Source organism: Pagrus major, chromosome 10, assembly GCF_040436345.1.
Source record: "Pagrus major chromosome 10, Pma_NU_1.0".
In the NCBI taxonomy this organism is placed as follows: domain Eukaryota; kingdom Metazoa; phylum Chordata; class Actinopteri; order Spariformes; family Sparidae; genus Pagrus; species Pagrus major.
This window is the reverse complement of record NC_133224.1, coordinates 19,883,251-19,898,100: the sequence shown is the minus strand read 5'-3', so window position 1 is coordinate 19,898,100 and position 14,850 is coordinate 19,883,251. Positions and strand designations below refer to the sequence as shown.

The 14,850-nt window shown below is 40.4% G+C and overlaps 1 protein-coding gene across 1 annotated transcript; it reads right to left on the bottom strand.

The window, feature by feature from the left end:
• Positions 1–5,716: 5,716 nt before the first annotated feature.
• Positions 5,717–14,645, bottom strand: LOC141003373 (general transcription factor II-I repeat domain-containing protein 2A-like). Its single transcript, XM_073474697.1, has 3 exons — positions 13,295–14,645; positions 7,876–7,938; positions 5,717–5,841 (listed from the first exon to the last, which is right to left on the bottom strand). The coding sequence occupies exons 1-3, from the start codon at positions 14,643–14,645 to the stop codon at positions 5,717–5,719; spliced, it is 1,539 nt and encodes a 512-aa protein (XP_073330798.1).
• Between the last annotated feature and the right edge of the window lie 205 nt (positions 14,646–14,850).

Below are 14,850 nucleotides of genomic sequence, written 5' to 3'. Positions count from 1 at the left end.
CTATGTGATAGTTAACATGTATACGTTACTCACTCCTGTTAACTGATTCAATAAAGAGACAAAATTGTCAGACTGGCTATGAATGTCTTTAATGTTTCCCAGATCAGAATCACAGCATACAGTGTATAATAACTTCTAAAGTAAACAGAATATCATCACCTCATTTATTTATATAGTTTTACTATACTTTTTTTTTAAAAATAATCATCTTTTTTAAAATCCATTATTTAACATTTTTCTTCATCTCAAGTCTTGGGTTTCTGAATTCAACAAAGAATGTAAAAACAAGACAACAGGTGCAACTTTGCAATGGAGACCAAGCTGAAGGTTTATGTTGAGTGTGTCACTGTCTTCATGTGTGTTTGCCACTGTGGGATGTTAACCATGTACTTCCATTCACCACTGACCTGACACAGGATCTCTGAATAACCTCAGTGATATGGAGTCATCTTGTTTTGCTTGGCTGACTGCAGGTTTGGTTCATGTTGAAGTGAGAATAAACAGAAATTCAGCCTCACCAGTGCAGTGAGTCACTTTATACCATAGACCAGGCTAAGTGTGAGTCCACATACATTTAGTCTGATCATGCTCAGAGTCTGAAAGTGTGCAGGACATTTCAGATTTACTCAACATTTAATCCATCTTTAGACTCGAAACATGAAACTCTTCACTGCTACATCACATCACTGTGAGGTGGACACAACCTCCATAACCACAATGCAACACAGTGTGTGGAAGGGAAAAGTCAGAGCATCTGTGTGATCTCATTACTCTCTGAGGATGTGAGGCATCTTATGGTATCAAAGCCCTCGTGTCTGTCCCACATGTGATTAAGTGGCTACATGTAAACACTGCTACATGTGAGGTGAGCTAACATTTAATTGACTGCACTTGTGTTTAGTGTCTGAGTTTAGAAATCCTGACCATGAATCACTGGCCAGTTCCCTCCACCATCTTAACATTAGTTAGCTGCTAAAGGTTGGCTTTTATCAGTGCTCTTAGTCTCTGAGATGTTTCCATAAATACTCTGAAGTCACACAGATCAAGCAGTAGATTCATCAGGAGTATAGTTGGATCAAGATATATTTCAAAATAAAAGTGTGCCAAAGCTTAAAAAAATCTCCCAAAGCCACCGAGTAGTTGATATTTCTCCACCCCAGAACAAAGAGCAATGACACCACAGACTTTAGCTTTAGTGTTCTAATCAGAAAATGTAATATTCATTGGAAACTAGCGAATGCTAACCACAGCATTTAGGCCATCAGCAGTGGAGATGAATGTCTGCTACAGTCACTTTCTTGGTTCAGAATCATGGTGCTACAGGATGCTCAGACAAAGTCTAATAAAAGTAATTTCTAATGGCATGAAAAGTGATCTGCAGCAAGTATTTTCTTTTACTCACTAATGAATTTCAAACCTCACGCTAGTGGCCATTTTTTGGCAAACTGCACCTGTTGTCTTTTGTTGTCACAAAAAAGCATTTCATTCATTCCCTCAAAAAGAAAAAAAAAAGAAAAAAGGAAAACAAACAAGAAACTTAATATTTACAAATATTTTGTCTGTTTGATTCTTACACTTAAAAATGTACAGTTTTGATCCTCTTCCAGATGTTCTGTCTGTCTCTGTCCTGCCACCCAGTTTGGTATTTTTCTTCACACATCCATTTTCCTCAGAGTGGGCAGACCGCAGTGAATCTGTCACAATAGCGCCCTCCAGTGTTAGCTTATAAAATAGACAAGGAAAAAGAACAGAGCAAACTAAATACCTTTGTTTCTGTTCTCACCTCCAGGGGTGTCATTGTAGCTGTGTTGTGGTGAGGTTTACTTCCCAAGCCCTCACTGCCCCCTTACCTTCAGGAGTGAGTACAAAAGGGTTCACATGGATCTGATCAGACATGTCAGATCATCTGTAGCAATTTGTCCTCCTGGCAAACATTGCGGGTAGAAAGATGGCCGTGCCTTTTAATGTCCTAATTTACTAGAGATCAGTTTTTCCTCCCTTTTGATTTCTACATTTAAGGCTGTGAGTCTTTCCACTCTCTTCCCAGAGTCTCATTTCCACAGTGCGCACCTGTTCTTGTGCTGCTGTCCATCATCTGTTCCACAGCATTTATCCACCTGCAGCACAACCAAGTCAGTTGTTTTGTGTTTTACATTGTGCACATCTTCCTTCCAGTGGGCTTACACAATCTCTGACAGGAGCAGCCAGGCAGAGGTCCTTTTATACCTGACCTTATCAGGAAAATGTGTGATTCTAATAAACATTATGTATTTCAAACTAATTGATGAACTGAATTCTGCATCACAGCAGGGAACCAACTTTGTACTGTGTAATATGCCATGTGAGAAAAGTTGCAGCAGGTCTTATGGGGATAATTCCTGGAAGCTGAACTTTCATTTCCGAGAAAGCACATGATCGTTCAACTGTTGATGGAAACCGAAAGTGAAAGAATCTTCACCCATCCCTATAAAAAGAGCAGTCCGCATTGCGGGACTGCAGTAGCATGTGCAGTGCTCCATCTGCAGGACACATTGTTCCGATGCAAAGCTGGAAAGAAGAAACTCCTGAATACAAGAAGAGAATTTCATCACTGGCCCATCTCTTGTACAAGTGAGTTTATACATGTTTGTTTTCAGTGATTTTTCTGTCATGTGTCTGATGGGAGGATGTGAACAGACTATTATTATGTAGATAATATACAGTAGTAGTCTACTGTAGGGCGTTCAGGGCTTCCACTCTTATTCAAACTTGGCATGCAGCAACTTCAGTGTTTTAACCGATTTCTAGTATCAGAGGCTCAGAGATGAGCCGGCGTCTGTGTGAATGGATCAGCTGGAGGCGCGGAGCGGGGCGTGTCGATCTGATGGTGTTCACTGTCTGATAACTAAACAGGTCCTTCACTCATCACATAAAAGAGAAATGACCCGCAAAGCAACGTTACAGGACCAAACAGTAACGTGTTAACTGGTCGTGTCTTTGGCAACTTAAATGAGGAAAAAAATAGCCTACCGCAGTTATAGTGGAGAAGTGTCTGTCATCCTGTCTGTCATCCTGTCTGTCCTACCGACTCTTCGTCACATTTCTGCCTAAAAAACAGCGTCTGTCCCCGGCAATAAGCTTTAACTCAGTTTTAACTCAATAAGCTTTAACTCAGTTAAAGCTTATTGCCGGGGACAGATGGCAGAAATGTGAGTATTGTTTTCCTCTTATGAGTTACCAAAGACACTATCAGTTACCACATTACTGTTGTTTGGTCCTGTAACGTTGCTTTGTGGGTCATTTCTCTTTTATTTGATGAGTGAAGGATCTGTTTAGCTGTCAGACTGTAAACACCATCAGATCGACACGCCAGCTCCGCCCCTGACTTTTTCCATTTTTTTGTTTCTCTCAGTGATTTTTGTTGCACTGCATGTTTCTCACTGTCAATATAGTGATCACTTCCATCATGCTAAGAATTACACTTACTACATTTTTTTTCTCAAATTTTGTCAAAGTTCTCACTACTTATCAGTCTCGTAAGACACGGATGTAAAGTGCAACTTGATTGGTGCGTGGAAGCATCCAGCCGCAAAGTGGTTATTCTGGTTTAAACTAAGATGTACAGTCTGGTACTGTGGACCACATAAAATGCGATGCAAAGTCCTTTGAACAGCTGCTCTTCCTGAGAGCATGCACAGCTAAAATCGAAAACTGAAATCTGGACCTGTAGCCTTTTACAAGTTCAGCAGACAAGGACAGGCATGTTACTAAGTACTGAATGGTGGTTTATTAGCCTACATACATAGAGAGAATCATTTTAGTAGTCTCCGAATTAAATGCTGCGGTCAGTGAAACATAGAAGTGACAAAGTATTACTTTGTCACTTTACAAGGAAACCACGAGAGGAGAGGACCAAGGAAATCTGTTTTAAGAGAAATTAGACCACCTTTCCTCTGTGGCGTCATGTGAAGCGACGCCCGTTTCTGATGACGGCTGCAGCTGATCACAGCTGGATCAGCTGTCCGTCTGGTTTAACAGCTGTAGAGACGTCAGATGAATTGATGCCAAAAATTCCACTATCTTTATTTCTTTTAATTATACCACAGAACTAAAATGTGCCGTGTGCGTAATTGTGCACGGTTCTGTTCACGGAGAGACGCACTTATAACGTTTCTTATAGTGCAGGTAATGTAATGGTTTCCTCATTAATGAGATGTATTATTTCAGCCAGCATCAGTCCATCTGATATTAATCACAATGTTTAGTTTCATGACCTGGACCGCCCAAACACATATTTTCCGTGGTGTCCATGGATATACCTGTGATCCGCGATGTTTTTAAGGTTGTTTGTACATGTTTTCTTTCCTGTTGTTTTCGTGTTTTGTCCCGTCACTGTATAATTTGCTATTTCAATACAAAATATTATTCTTGGATCAAGAAAGGATAGTTGGAAACACAACAAGGGGGGGTCTGTCAATTTCATTCATTGTGTTTGTCTTGTTCAAATCAGTGGAGTTAACAAGCTTCTGCAGTTCAGATGCTGAATACAAGCTGCTGTCACAGACCTTACTGGTCTTAATGTCATTCAAATAACATCCTGATCAAATGTTCCTCACCTCGATGCATTGCCCAGCAAACATTTTGACGTCTATTTCACGTCTAATTAACGTCGGTCAGGCAGGTTGATTCGACGTCGATCTGAGGTGCTCAAATTAAAGTTTTTCTGACGTCGGTGTTATGACTGACGTCATTTCGATGGCTAATAGACGGCATCATTTTACGTTGTTTCAACGTCGTTTAGACGACTTATCAACGTCTCACAGAGCAGGCTACTTCATGACGTCTATCTCACGTCTAATTAACGTCGATCTAACAGGTTGATTCTACGTCTATTTGAGGTGCTTAAATGAAAGTTTTCCTGACGTCGGTGCCATGACCGACGTCATTTCGACGGCTCATAGACGGCATAAGTTCACGCTGTTTCAACGTTGTTTAGACGACATATCTACGGTTTACAAAGCAGGCTATTACAACCCATATCAATATTACGCCGTATAGACGACTTTTCAACGTCTCTACGTGACGTCTTGTCTACTACACGTCGATCTTGGAGGTCGAGTCCACGTCGATATGAGGTGCTGAAATTTAAGTTTTTCAGACGTCGGTGCCATGACCGACGTCTTTTCGACGGCTATTAGACGGCATAATTTTTACATCAACATTTCAACTTTTGTCGTTTCGAATTGCAATATAGCTTACATTTCAACCTTTTTGTCTACACATGTAATTGCATTTCAAAAGGTGTCTATAACTGGCATTATCATATCTAGAAATTCTATGAAAAGCACAGATCTTGTGCTGCATATCCTATGTGTAATTCTCAATGCTCTAATCTACACATACTTGAACAAACTTCTCAATTTTAGCAAAAAAAAAAAATCTCAAGCTGCATTGACTTCAAAAAGTCAAAGACATCAAATCACATCAGCATTTTTGGAAAAGTGAACCTGACGGAAACTTTGATAGCAAATAAACCTGAAGGTTTAAAATATCCTTGTGATGTTCACCTAGGCTATACTGTAAAATACAAGTGGTGCATGGACTAATAGGTAGAATAATAAAAGGAAAGCATTCAGGACAAGATCTATTCAACTGGTTATATTGAAAACATATAAACAAGTAAAACAAATATATTTATTAGAGAACAAATTTTTTGTCAGGTCATAGCCAAGGAGGCTTAACAGTCAGCGACGAGGATCTGCTCCTTCCCCCCGCTTCTGGCTGGCGCATGCTTTAGATGATTCATCATTGCATTCTCTATTTCCACATCTGTGGCCTTAATGCTCCATCTTTTCACAGCAGCTGGAGAGAGGACACAAGAAAAAAAAAATTATAGAGCACCTATTCAGATGTAAAATGCACTTTATAAATTACAGTAAGACTTTGTCCTGGGATTTGAAAGAGTAATGACATAACCACTTCTTAGACCCACACAGTAGCCTGAATCTTCTGATGGTTCCTTATAAAGCCTATAGGCATTAGTTACAAGTCATTGATTTAACCAGCATTAGGACTCTGGAGCTAAGGGACACATGGAGCAGGTTTGAGGATGGAATCCTTAAGAGTTCCTCTTTAACCATCCTGTTGTCCACCTGGGTCAAGGAAGGAAGTACAAAGGGAAAATGTAGATCATTCATGATGATCCCTGTTGTGCCCAGTAGGGGTCGCGCCGCCTGTGTGTATTTGTGGATGTTTGGGTTCAGTTGTTTATGCCTGCTAGGCTAAAAGTAAGTCTGCCACTCCATGCTCTCGGAGCTACAATAAAAATACACTCTTTGGAGATGATGTATGGTCATTGAACTCACACACATACATGCGGAAGCATCTACAGGAAAGAAGGAATGACGAAGGGAAAGAAGGATGAAAGATAAAGGGAAAGATGGGAGGAAAGAAGGGAAGGAAGGAAGGGAGAGGGGGAGGGAAGAAAAATGGAGGGTCAATTGGATCAATAGAGGAGGAAGAAGAAGGAAGGAAATAGGGAAGGAAGGAAGGGAAAAAGATTGTGGAAAGAAGGAAGGATGGAGGAAGTGGACAGATTGGTTCAATTTGACCCAGAAGGCCGACAGGAGAGTTAAGACCAAACCCAGATAAGTTTTTATTTAGAGCTGCACATTAAAAGTTCATAGACCTTTTCAAACTGCTGTACTGTCTTTGGGAACTGAATTTGCTTTGCAGGATCAATCTCGAATTAAATAAAATAAACAAAAATGGGTTTGTTTGCATTAATCGCTGTAACACCAATGACCAAGACAGGGCCTCACTTGAAAGTTGAAGGGCAACTTCAGTTTATTTCAACCTGGGCCCTGTTTTCATTTTTTTTTTCTGTATATGTGAGCAGGGCTGTAAACTAACTTTTTGGCTCACCTGCCAAGGGGACTGGTAGATGAAAAAATCTACCGGCCAAGTACATTTTTTACCGGCCAAATAATAAGTTGCCTCTTTTCGTTACATATACATCAGTTTCAGCACTTTTCATTGAGATAACAGTATTTTATAGCAATACATGCTTTGAAAAGAAGCCAAAGCCAAATAAATTGTAATCTTATTAAATAATCAAAACATTCCAAATTGGGAAACCTTAACATTGCAAAACTAACAAACAAAACATTCATTCTATTCTGTATTCTGTTACTCAGAGATGTTCACAAGTCTTTTTTTGCAAGTCCAAGTCAAGTCTCAAGTCTTTGTGGGGTGAAACTTCATCAAGTCTCAAGTCTTTGGTCACGAGTTCAAGTCAAGTCTCAAGTCTCTAAAAAATAAAAGTCTCCTGTCTCTTCTGGTTAATGACCCTTCTATCATCTGCTGCTATCCGGTCTACTAAGAATACTGCACAGCTATATCTAAGACATTCAAAGCATTTACTGTATTATTATCACTCCTTTATTAGCAAACAGTACCTATTGATTAGTTGTTTATGATCACTTTAAATAGGCTACTGCAATGCAATATGAAGAAAACACACAATGAAAGCTTTCCTTTAAAGAAAAACTGTATTCTGAGTCAAGAAAGAATCAAGGCTGCTCTGCCCCTCTGCATGTTTCTGAGAAGAACTGGTTGTTATTATTTTTTTAATTAGCTCAGTCAACTCATGGGGGCGTGTCGACCCGTGCAGACTTCCATATCATCGATGCTACACTCGATGTATCAGGGTAGGCCTTGCTATTTCGCCTGCTAGCTTACTGTTAGCCGCCGCTCGGTTACGAATAACATGCAGCAGATATCTGTAACATTACACGATGCAGCAACAAAATCAGAACTTTAACATGTAACTCATGAACGTATAATGTCTTACCAAGCACATTTTCATTTTAAATTACACTATTTTTCGAAGCTCACCTTTCACACGCGTCTGTGTCTTCTCCTCGCCGACTCCAAACTTCTTCTGCCGCCGCACCGCAGCTGAAACCAGGTGCGTTCACTACGCGAGGAAAATAGTTCCTTGATGGATGCTAGAATAACAAACATTTAAGCCCACCCCGCCAATACACTTGATGGTACTACATTGTTTTCTCCCATTCACAAACATATTTCCATCATTTTGAATAGTTTTTAACAACGTAAACCGATGCCGTCTAAACGCCGTTGAAATGACGTCGTCATCCGCCGGTCATCTCACCCCTCAGATAGACGTCATATCAACCCGCCTGCCCAACATTAATCAGAGGTGGAATCTACGTCCTGACATGACTGGACGTTGACTGGATGTCTTCATCTCCACACAGCACTAGACAGCAGTAGATAGAGGAAATCATTCTTGGCAGTGTTTTTTTAGTTAAATATGTGTTATGTGAGATCGTATCCCCCCTAATGTTATCATGTCGAAAAAAAGTCTAAATAAAGTCACGTCGTGACGCAACGTCTGATGGATGTCGTCATCTGGACGCGGATTGAGAAAATGTTTGCTGGCAGTATTTAACCAATTAATCCGATCTAAAATGACTCATTATGTATGTCATATTTACTCAGATGTTATTTTATCATGTTGAAAAACTGTCGAATTAAGGTCACGACGTGACGCGACGTAGATTGGACGTCTCCATCTCGACCCAGGTCGAGGAAATGTTTGCTGGGTGGTGATAGTTAAAGATACATTCCTGCAGATTCTATTGTTGTCAAATCAAATACATCGTCCTTCTGATAGCTGTCCATTACATATTCATTTTGAACATAAACACCACTGGTGGTTCAAGGATTTGAATCCAAATTAAATAGACTACTGACATCTAGTGGACATTTGCCACAACAACATGGGCATGAAATATAAACTTAGTATACCTCAGTTTTTCAGATTATTTGTATCTTTAAAAACATACGAACATGAAACTGTAAACACTTGCACAGAACCTTAAGGCCTTAAAATTAAAGACACTTGTACATTTAGATTTGGCATAACCATGTCTACAATTATTAAATGACATTGAGGTTTTACCTGGCACACCACTGTTGCTTCAAGACATGCAAGGTGAAAAAGAACAACGGTTACAATTTGCTAATGAAACACACGACAAAAGAGCATAATATAATCAGTCAACTAAGGTTCAAACTGGAGCACTCCAACACAGTTCAATGATAAACATACAGCCACCACACTGAATGTTATCCGCTCCAAATTGCAGTCCGTGGCTCTGTCATGTTTCTCAGTGGATATATGTGCTCAGCAGCTCGGGTCAAAAGAGGAAGCTGAGAAAATAAAGTTGGTATACAGAAGCTGATTAAATGTGGTAATGAAACCTTTTAGCAGACGTTCAGACATGCTATCAGCAATTTATATAATCAACAAATATTGTTTTTTATCCCTCAATGTGCTGATTACATTTTAAATGCCCCTTGTGATTCCCATCTTCAAGATCAGACCAACAGTTCAAATCCAAAAGATATCCAGTTTAATATCCTATAAAACTTTAAAGATCAATACTATGATCCTTTAAACTAGTCACTGTAATTGATTCATCTCTTATCATACAGGGTTGTTGATTTACCTTCTGTCAAATTCTTAATAGTTTCAGCTCTGCATCCTAGACCCTTCCGTAAGTCCATTGATCAGCAACTACACTTATTTGAACTAAAACATACAAGTAAATGTCCTCAACACTGTCTAATTCCAGGTTCTGTGATGTGATGATTAGCCTTTGTTCTCTGTATCATTGTAACACACTCCTGTCCTGTTCTCACATGTCCACTCTCTGGCTGTTTGTATCCATCAGTTAATATTGGTATGAAGTTATAATAATTCTTTTGCAAATATTTTTTAACCAAGAGTCTAATATTACCCTCATTTCTTTCAATCCATTCACGCTTCTGGTCTACAAGTTGTAAGTCAACATTGGGTACTGGAAATATCAATGGAGGAACATTACCCCAAACAACATTTGGACATACTCTAATTTATTTATACCATATTCTTCTGCCACTGAATTAATATGCCTGTTACGCTCGGCCTAGGTTTATGTCAAAAGCGTGACATAAAACGAATGACAAAACAATGTATTTACAACAATCATAATTTATTAACAAAAAACAATTATACAGAGTGTGAGTGAAAATGTATACAGTGGTGGAGCCTCTGTCCAGGGTGAGCTCAGGCCAAAATAACAAACAAAAACCCAATCTAAACTTCTGATCGGTAATCTAAATAAACCCTATGAACGAAAAGGAACAAAAAGAAAAACAAACACAGAGCCCTCTAGCACTTAACTAAACACTAATTTATCAAGCACAAATACAAGTAAGGCACGAGCGAGGAGGATGCTGTTCGCTGGTAGAGATCCTCGGCATCTTCTGGGTGGAACCGTTTTAAATATCCCCGCTCTCCAGTACCAGCCAATCCCCAGCTGCTACGTCACTTGCTCTTGGCCATTGCAATGCGGGACCTGATGAGTAGAGATTAGCTTTGGAGGGAGGACAGGAGCTCTCACTCGATTTGGAACCTAAACACACAAATTAATAGCACAACACAAATGCAAAATACGTCTGGAGCCGTAACAATGGCATCCAAATCCTTTACCTTTAAGCTGCTGTTAGTACTTCCAGCAATCACTTATTACCTTAGTTGCAGGTTGTTCCTCTCCGGATCCCTTTAACTTAACCCAATAAGCCAATGCCAACTTTGTACGTCTTGGATGTAATGGTAGTTCATTAGCTTCCACCAGTAGTGCGTTCATAGGAGTTGTTTTAACTGCACCAATACTGAGTCTTAGAGCTCTAAACTGAATTCAGTCTAGTTTTTCCAAGATGCTCTTTGCTGCTGCTCCGTATACCATACATCCATAGTCCATACATGGCTGTATTAAAGCTCTATAAATATCCAACAGTGATTGCTTATCTGCTCCCCATTCATAACCAGATACTGATCTCATGAACTTCTTTGCACTTTGTCTCAGTCTGTTTAACATGGTTCCTCCATATACATTTCTCATCAAACCACAATCCTAATATATTTTGCCCATATAAGTTAAGCTGCACATGATCTACCTTTCTCTTCCTGGTAAAGATCATGTAACATGATTGTGTAACTGACATCTTGAATCCCCAGTCATAAGACCATCTTTCAACCTTTTGTATATTTTCCTGAATGCAATTAATCACGTCATAAATGCGCATAAAGTGATGACCCAATATCTCCACCAACATTCACAAAAATATCATTTATCATAATGTTAAACAGAACAGGGCTTATCGCACTACCTTGAGGAATACCATTTACTATATCAAACTCTTCTGACACAGCATCTCCAACTTTAACACAGAATGTCCGGTTAGATAGGAAATCTAGAACCTAGTTACAGCCGACCACCGACACCCATTTTATGTATTTTAATCAGGAGTCCTTCTCTCCACATTGAGTCATACGCTTTCTCAATGTCAAAGTAGACTACAGCCATGATCTCTTTCATTGTAACAGCTTCTTCTGCCTCATTACTAACTTTAACTAAAGCATCTCAGGGCTCTAGACTGCGACCAAATGGTCGCATTTTGTGACCAAAATTTGAGACACTAAATTTTACATTTAGTCACACATGTGCGACCAGTGAATTTGCCAGTGTTTTTTTAGTAGTACCAGTACTTGGAAGGGGCGAATCAAAGAATCTGGAATCTGGAATTACAGGTGGCAGGCCAATGTGTGTGAGAGGGGGAGGGAATGGGGACTGGGGAATGGGGAATGGCACTGTAAGTGGCTAATGTGTGGAGGGGGAGGGTCCTAAAGTTGTTCCGAGCGCGGAAGGAGAAGATTTCACTTTCAGCGAACAATGGTGAAACGAACTCTTGACGCTTGTTTTCTCCCCGATAAGCCTAGTAGTGTGCCAGAGTCAAATCCTAACTCAGAGGATGAGTCAGAGTCTGAAGACACAAGTGTGGTGAAAAAGGGCAGAAAATACTGTTTTCATGAAGAATGGCTGGTTAAGGTATTTGAGTGGTTAAGGTATCTCAGAGAGACGAATTCCATGAACTGCAAATTTTGCAGTCGATACCCGCACCCGGGGAACACGAAATTTGCAGGTAATGCTGGCACTACACAGTTAAAACATAACACATTGGTCAAACACAGTGCTAGTCTAAGGCATAAAATATGCTGTGACCTGTACTCCAATGAAAATGCAACTCCACTGTCAGTTGCATTTAGAAGGCAAGAGGCTGTTACTCAGTTCGCTGAGGAGGCCGAATTAATATTTAAGTTTAACACAGCCTTTTTCATTGCCAAGGAAGAACTACCCTTTACCAAATATAAAGGCCAACTCGACCTGCAAAGAAAGAACGGCTTGAAACTGAACTCAACATATAATAATGACACAGCATGCGCACAATTTATTGGAACAATCGCAGAATGTTGTATGAATGAATGTATGTTTGTTAATATTGTACTTTAATGACAGTAATGGTACTGTCTGTATACTTTATTTCTCTTATGTTGCTTCTTAAAAAGTTCACAATAAAATGTGACAGAGAATTTAAAACAAGACAAAGTATTATCAGTAATACAGTAAAAATGAGAGGAAATGTGAATAGTTGCTTTGCATGTTGATTTACGGTGTGCGCCCCTAAATTTTGTGATTGTGCTCCTAAAATTTTCAGTTAGGGGCCACTGTGCTCCTAGAAAAAAAACATTAGTCTGGAGCCCTGCATCTACCGTAGATCTTCCTTTACGACAGGGGTGGGGAACCTTTTTCACATCAAGGGCCATTTCAATTTTTCCAAAGTCCTCAGAGGGCCATACCATTATGAACATATAACTAAAGATGAAAAAAAAGACAAAAAAAGTCTATAACTGCTGTGTTACTAAGCCTCATGTTTGCTGCATTTCTAGACTCACCTAATGTGATGGCTGGAACTGTTTTTCTCTAGCAAGGCGTCTGATGTCAGCTGGCAGTGATGATGATGCTACTCGAAGCTGGTTTTCCAAGTTTGAGTCAGTCAGTCTTGAGCGGAAGCGAGTCTTTGCAAGAGTCAGTTTTGAAAAGAACTGTTCACAGCGATACGTTGTCCCAAACAGAGATGCAAACTTCAGGGCATGTCTCCTCAGGATGGGAAAATCCTCAGCACGAACATACAGTTTGTAAAAGTCCAGCAGAGAAAGGTTGTGGTACTTGGCTTTGAGCTCGTTTGTTGTTTTGCAGATCAATTATTTCCATTTGGAGGTTGTCTGGCACATCAGACGGTTGCACATTAAATGGTGTCGCAAACACGTCGAGTTCCTTTTGTATATTTTTCACATCATGAAACCTCTCATCAAATGCCTGGATGAGTTTTGCACACTCACCAGCATATTCAGTCGTAACATCAGGCTTTTGTTCTTGTAGGGTGGGAAAGTGCACAGTGTTTCCCCTTTCCAGCTGTCCTTGCCACAGCCTTAACTTCACTTCAAATGATTTCACATTTGAAAGCAGAGAGCTGATGAGCTGGTTGGGACCTTGCAGTTTGATGTTTAGCTCTGACAGGTGCTTGCTGATGTCCACCATGAAGGCCAGATCACGGAGGAACTTGCCATCACTGAGCTCCATGACAGGTTTACCCTTCATCTCCATGAAGCATCTGACTTCTTCCCGCAGTGTATAAAACCGTGCGAGCATATTTGCACGACTCAGCCATCGCACTTCACAATGATAAACCAGATCACCGTACTCTGACTCAAGCTCGCTGAGTAACTCCTTGAACTGGCGGTTGTTCAGCCCTCTGCTTTTAATGAAGTTTATGGTGGACACAACTGTTTTCATCACATTGTTAAGCTTCAGGGAATGTGCACACAAACTCTCTTGATGTATGATACAGTGGCATACAACTAAATCACTTGGATCCAGACTCAGTCGGCTCATTTCTTTTTTGACTAAAGCAGTCAATCCTTTTTGCGCGCCAACCATTGCGGGAGCTCCGTCAGTGGCGATGCCGCTCAACTTCTCAAATGGCAGTTCAAAATTGTTCATGGCCACAATAACTTGATTGAACAAATCCTCACCTTTAGTAGTGCCATGCATGGCTTGCAAAGACAGCAACTCCTCCTTTGTTTCAAACTCAGACGTAATCCCACGCAGAAAAATGGCAAGCTGCGCTGTGTGTGTGATGTCTGTTGTCTCGTCACAGGCCAGAGAAAAATACTCAAAGTCTCTTGCAGTGTTCTTGAGTGTTTTTTCAATATCTTGCGCCATATCAGTAATCCTTTCTGAAACGGTTCTCCGGGACAAACTGACGCTTTGAAATAATTTCACTTTGTCGGGCGCGAGCAGCTCCGCGGCGGCTACGAGGCACTCCTTCACGAACTCTCCTTCAGCGTGAGGTTTCAGCTTCGTGGCTATCAGTTCACTCACCACAAAACTTGCACGCGTAATATTCTCTCTGTCAGTCTGTGGCCGTGTGAAAGCTGCTTGTTGAGCACCCAAACTCCGACGAAGAGCGTTAATTTTATCCAAACGCATTTGTCCTTTCAACTCGTCGAGTTTAGCGTGTTTCGAGCTGTAATGGCGCTCGACATTGGCCTTTTTCATCACCGCAAGCGCCTCGCCACAAACTAGGCACACTGGCTTGCCTTTCACTTCAACAAAGAAAAAGTCATCTGTCCATTTTTCCTGAAATACGCGGCATTCTGCGTCCACCTTCCTTTTCTTGACAGTCTCCATGATGCATCACTTGTCTGTGTCGGTACTTGTCATGTGTCAGTCACTCCGACCCAATGCAGTGGTACGTACATCACATGCTGTATTCACTGACCCTGACGTTGACTCGGACATAGGACTCTCTCTCGGAAAACTAATGACGGGCGATATATTTTTTTTCCTGATTTTTTTTAATTCATGTATGCATATATGAAGATATAAAATATAA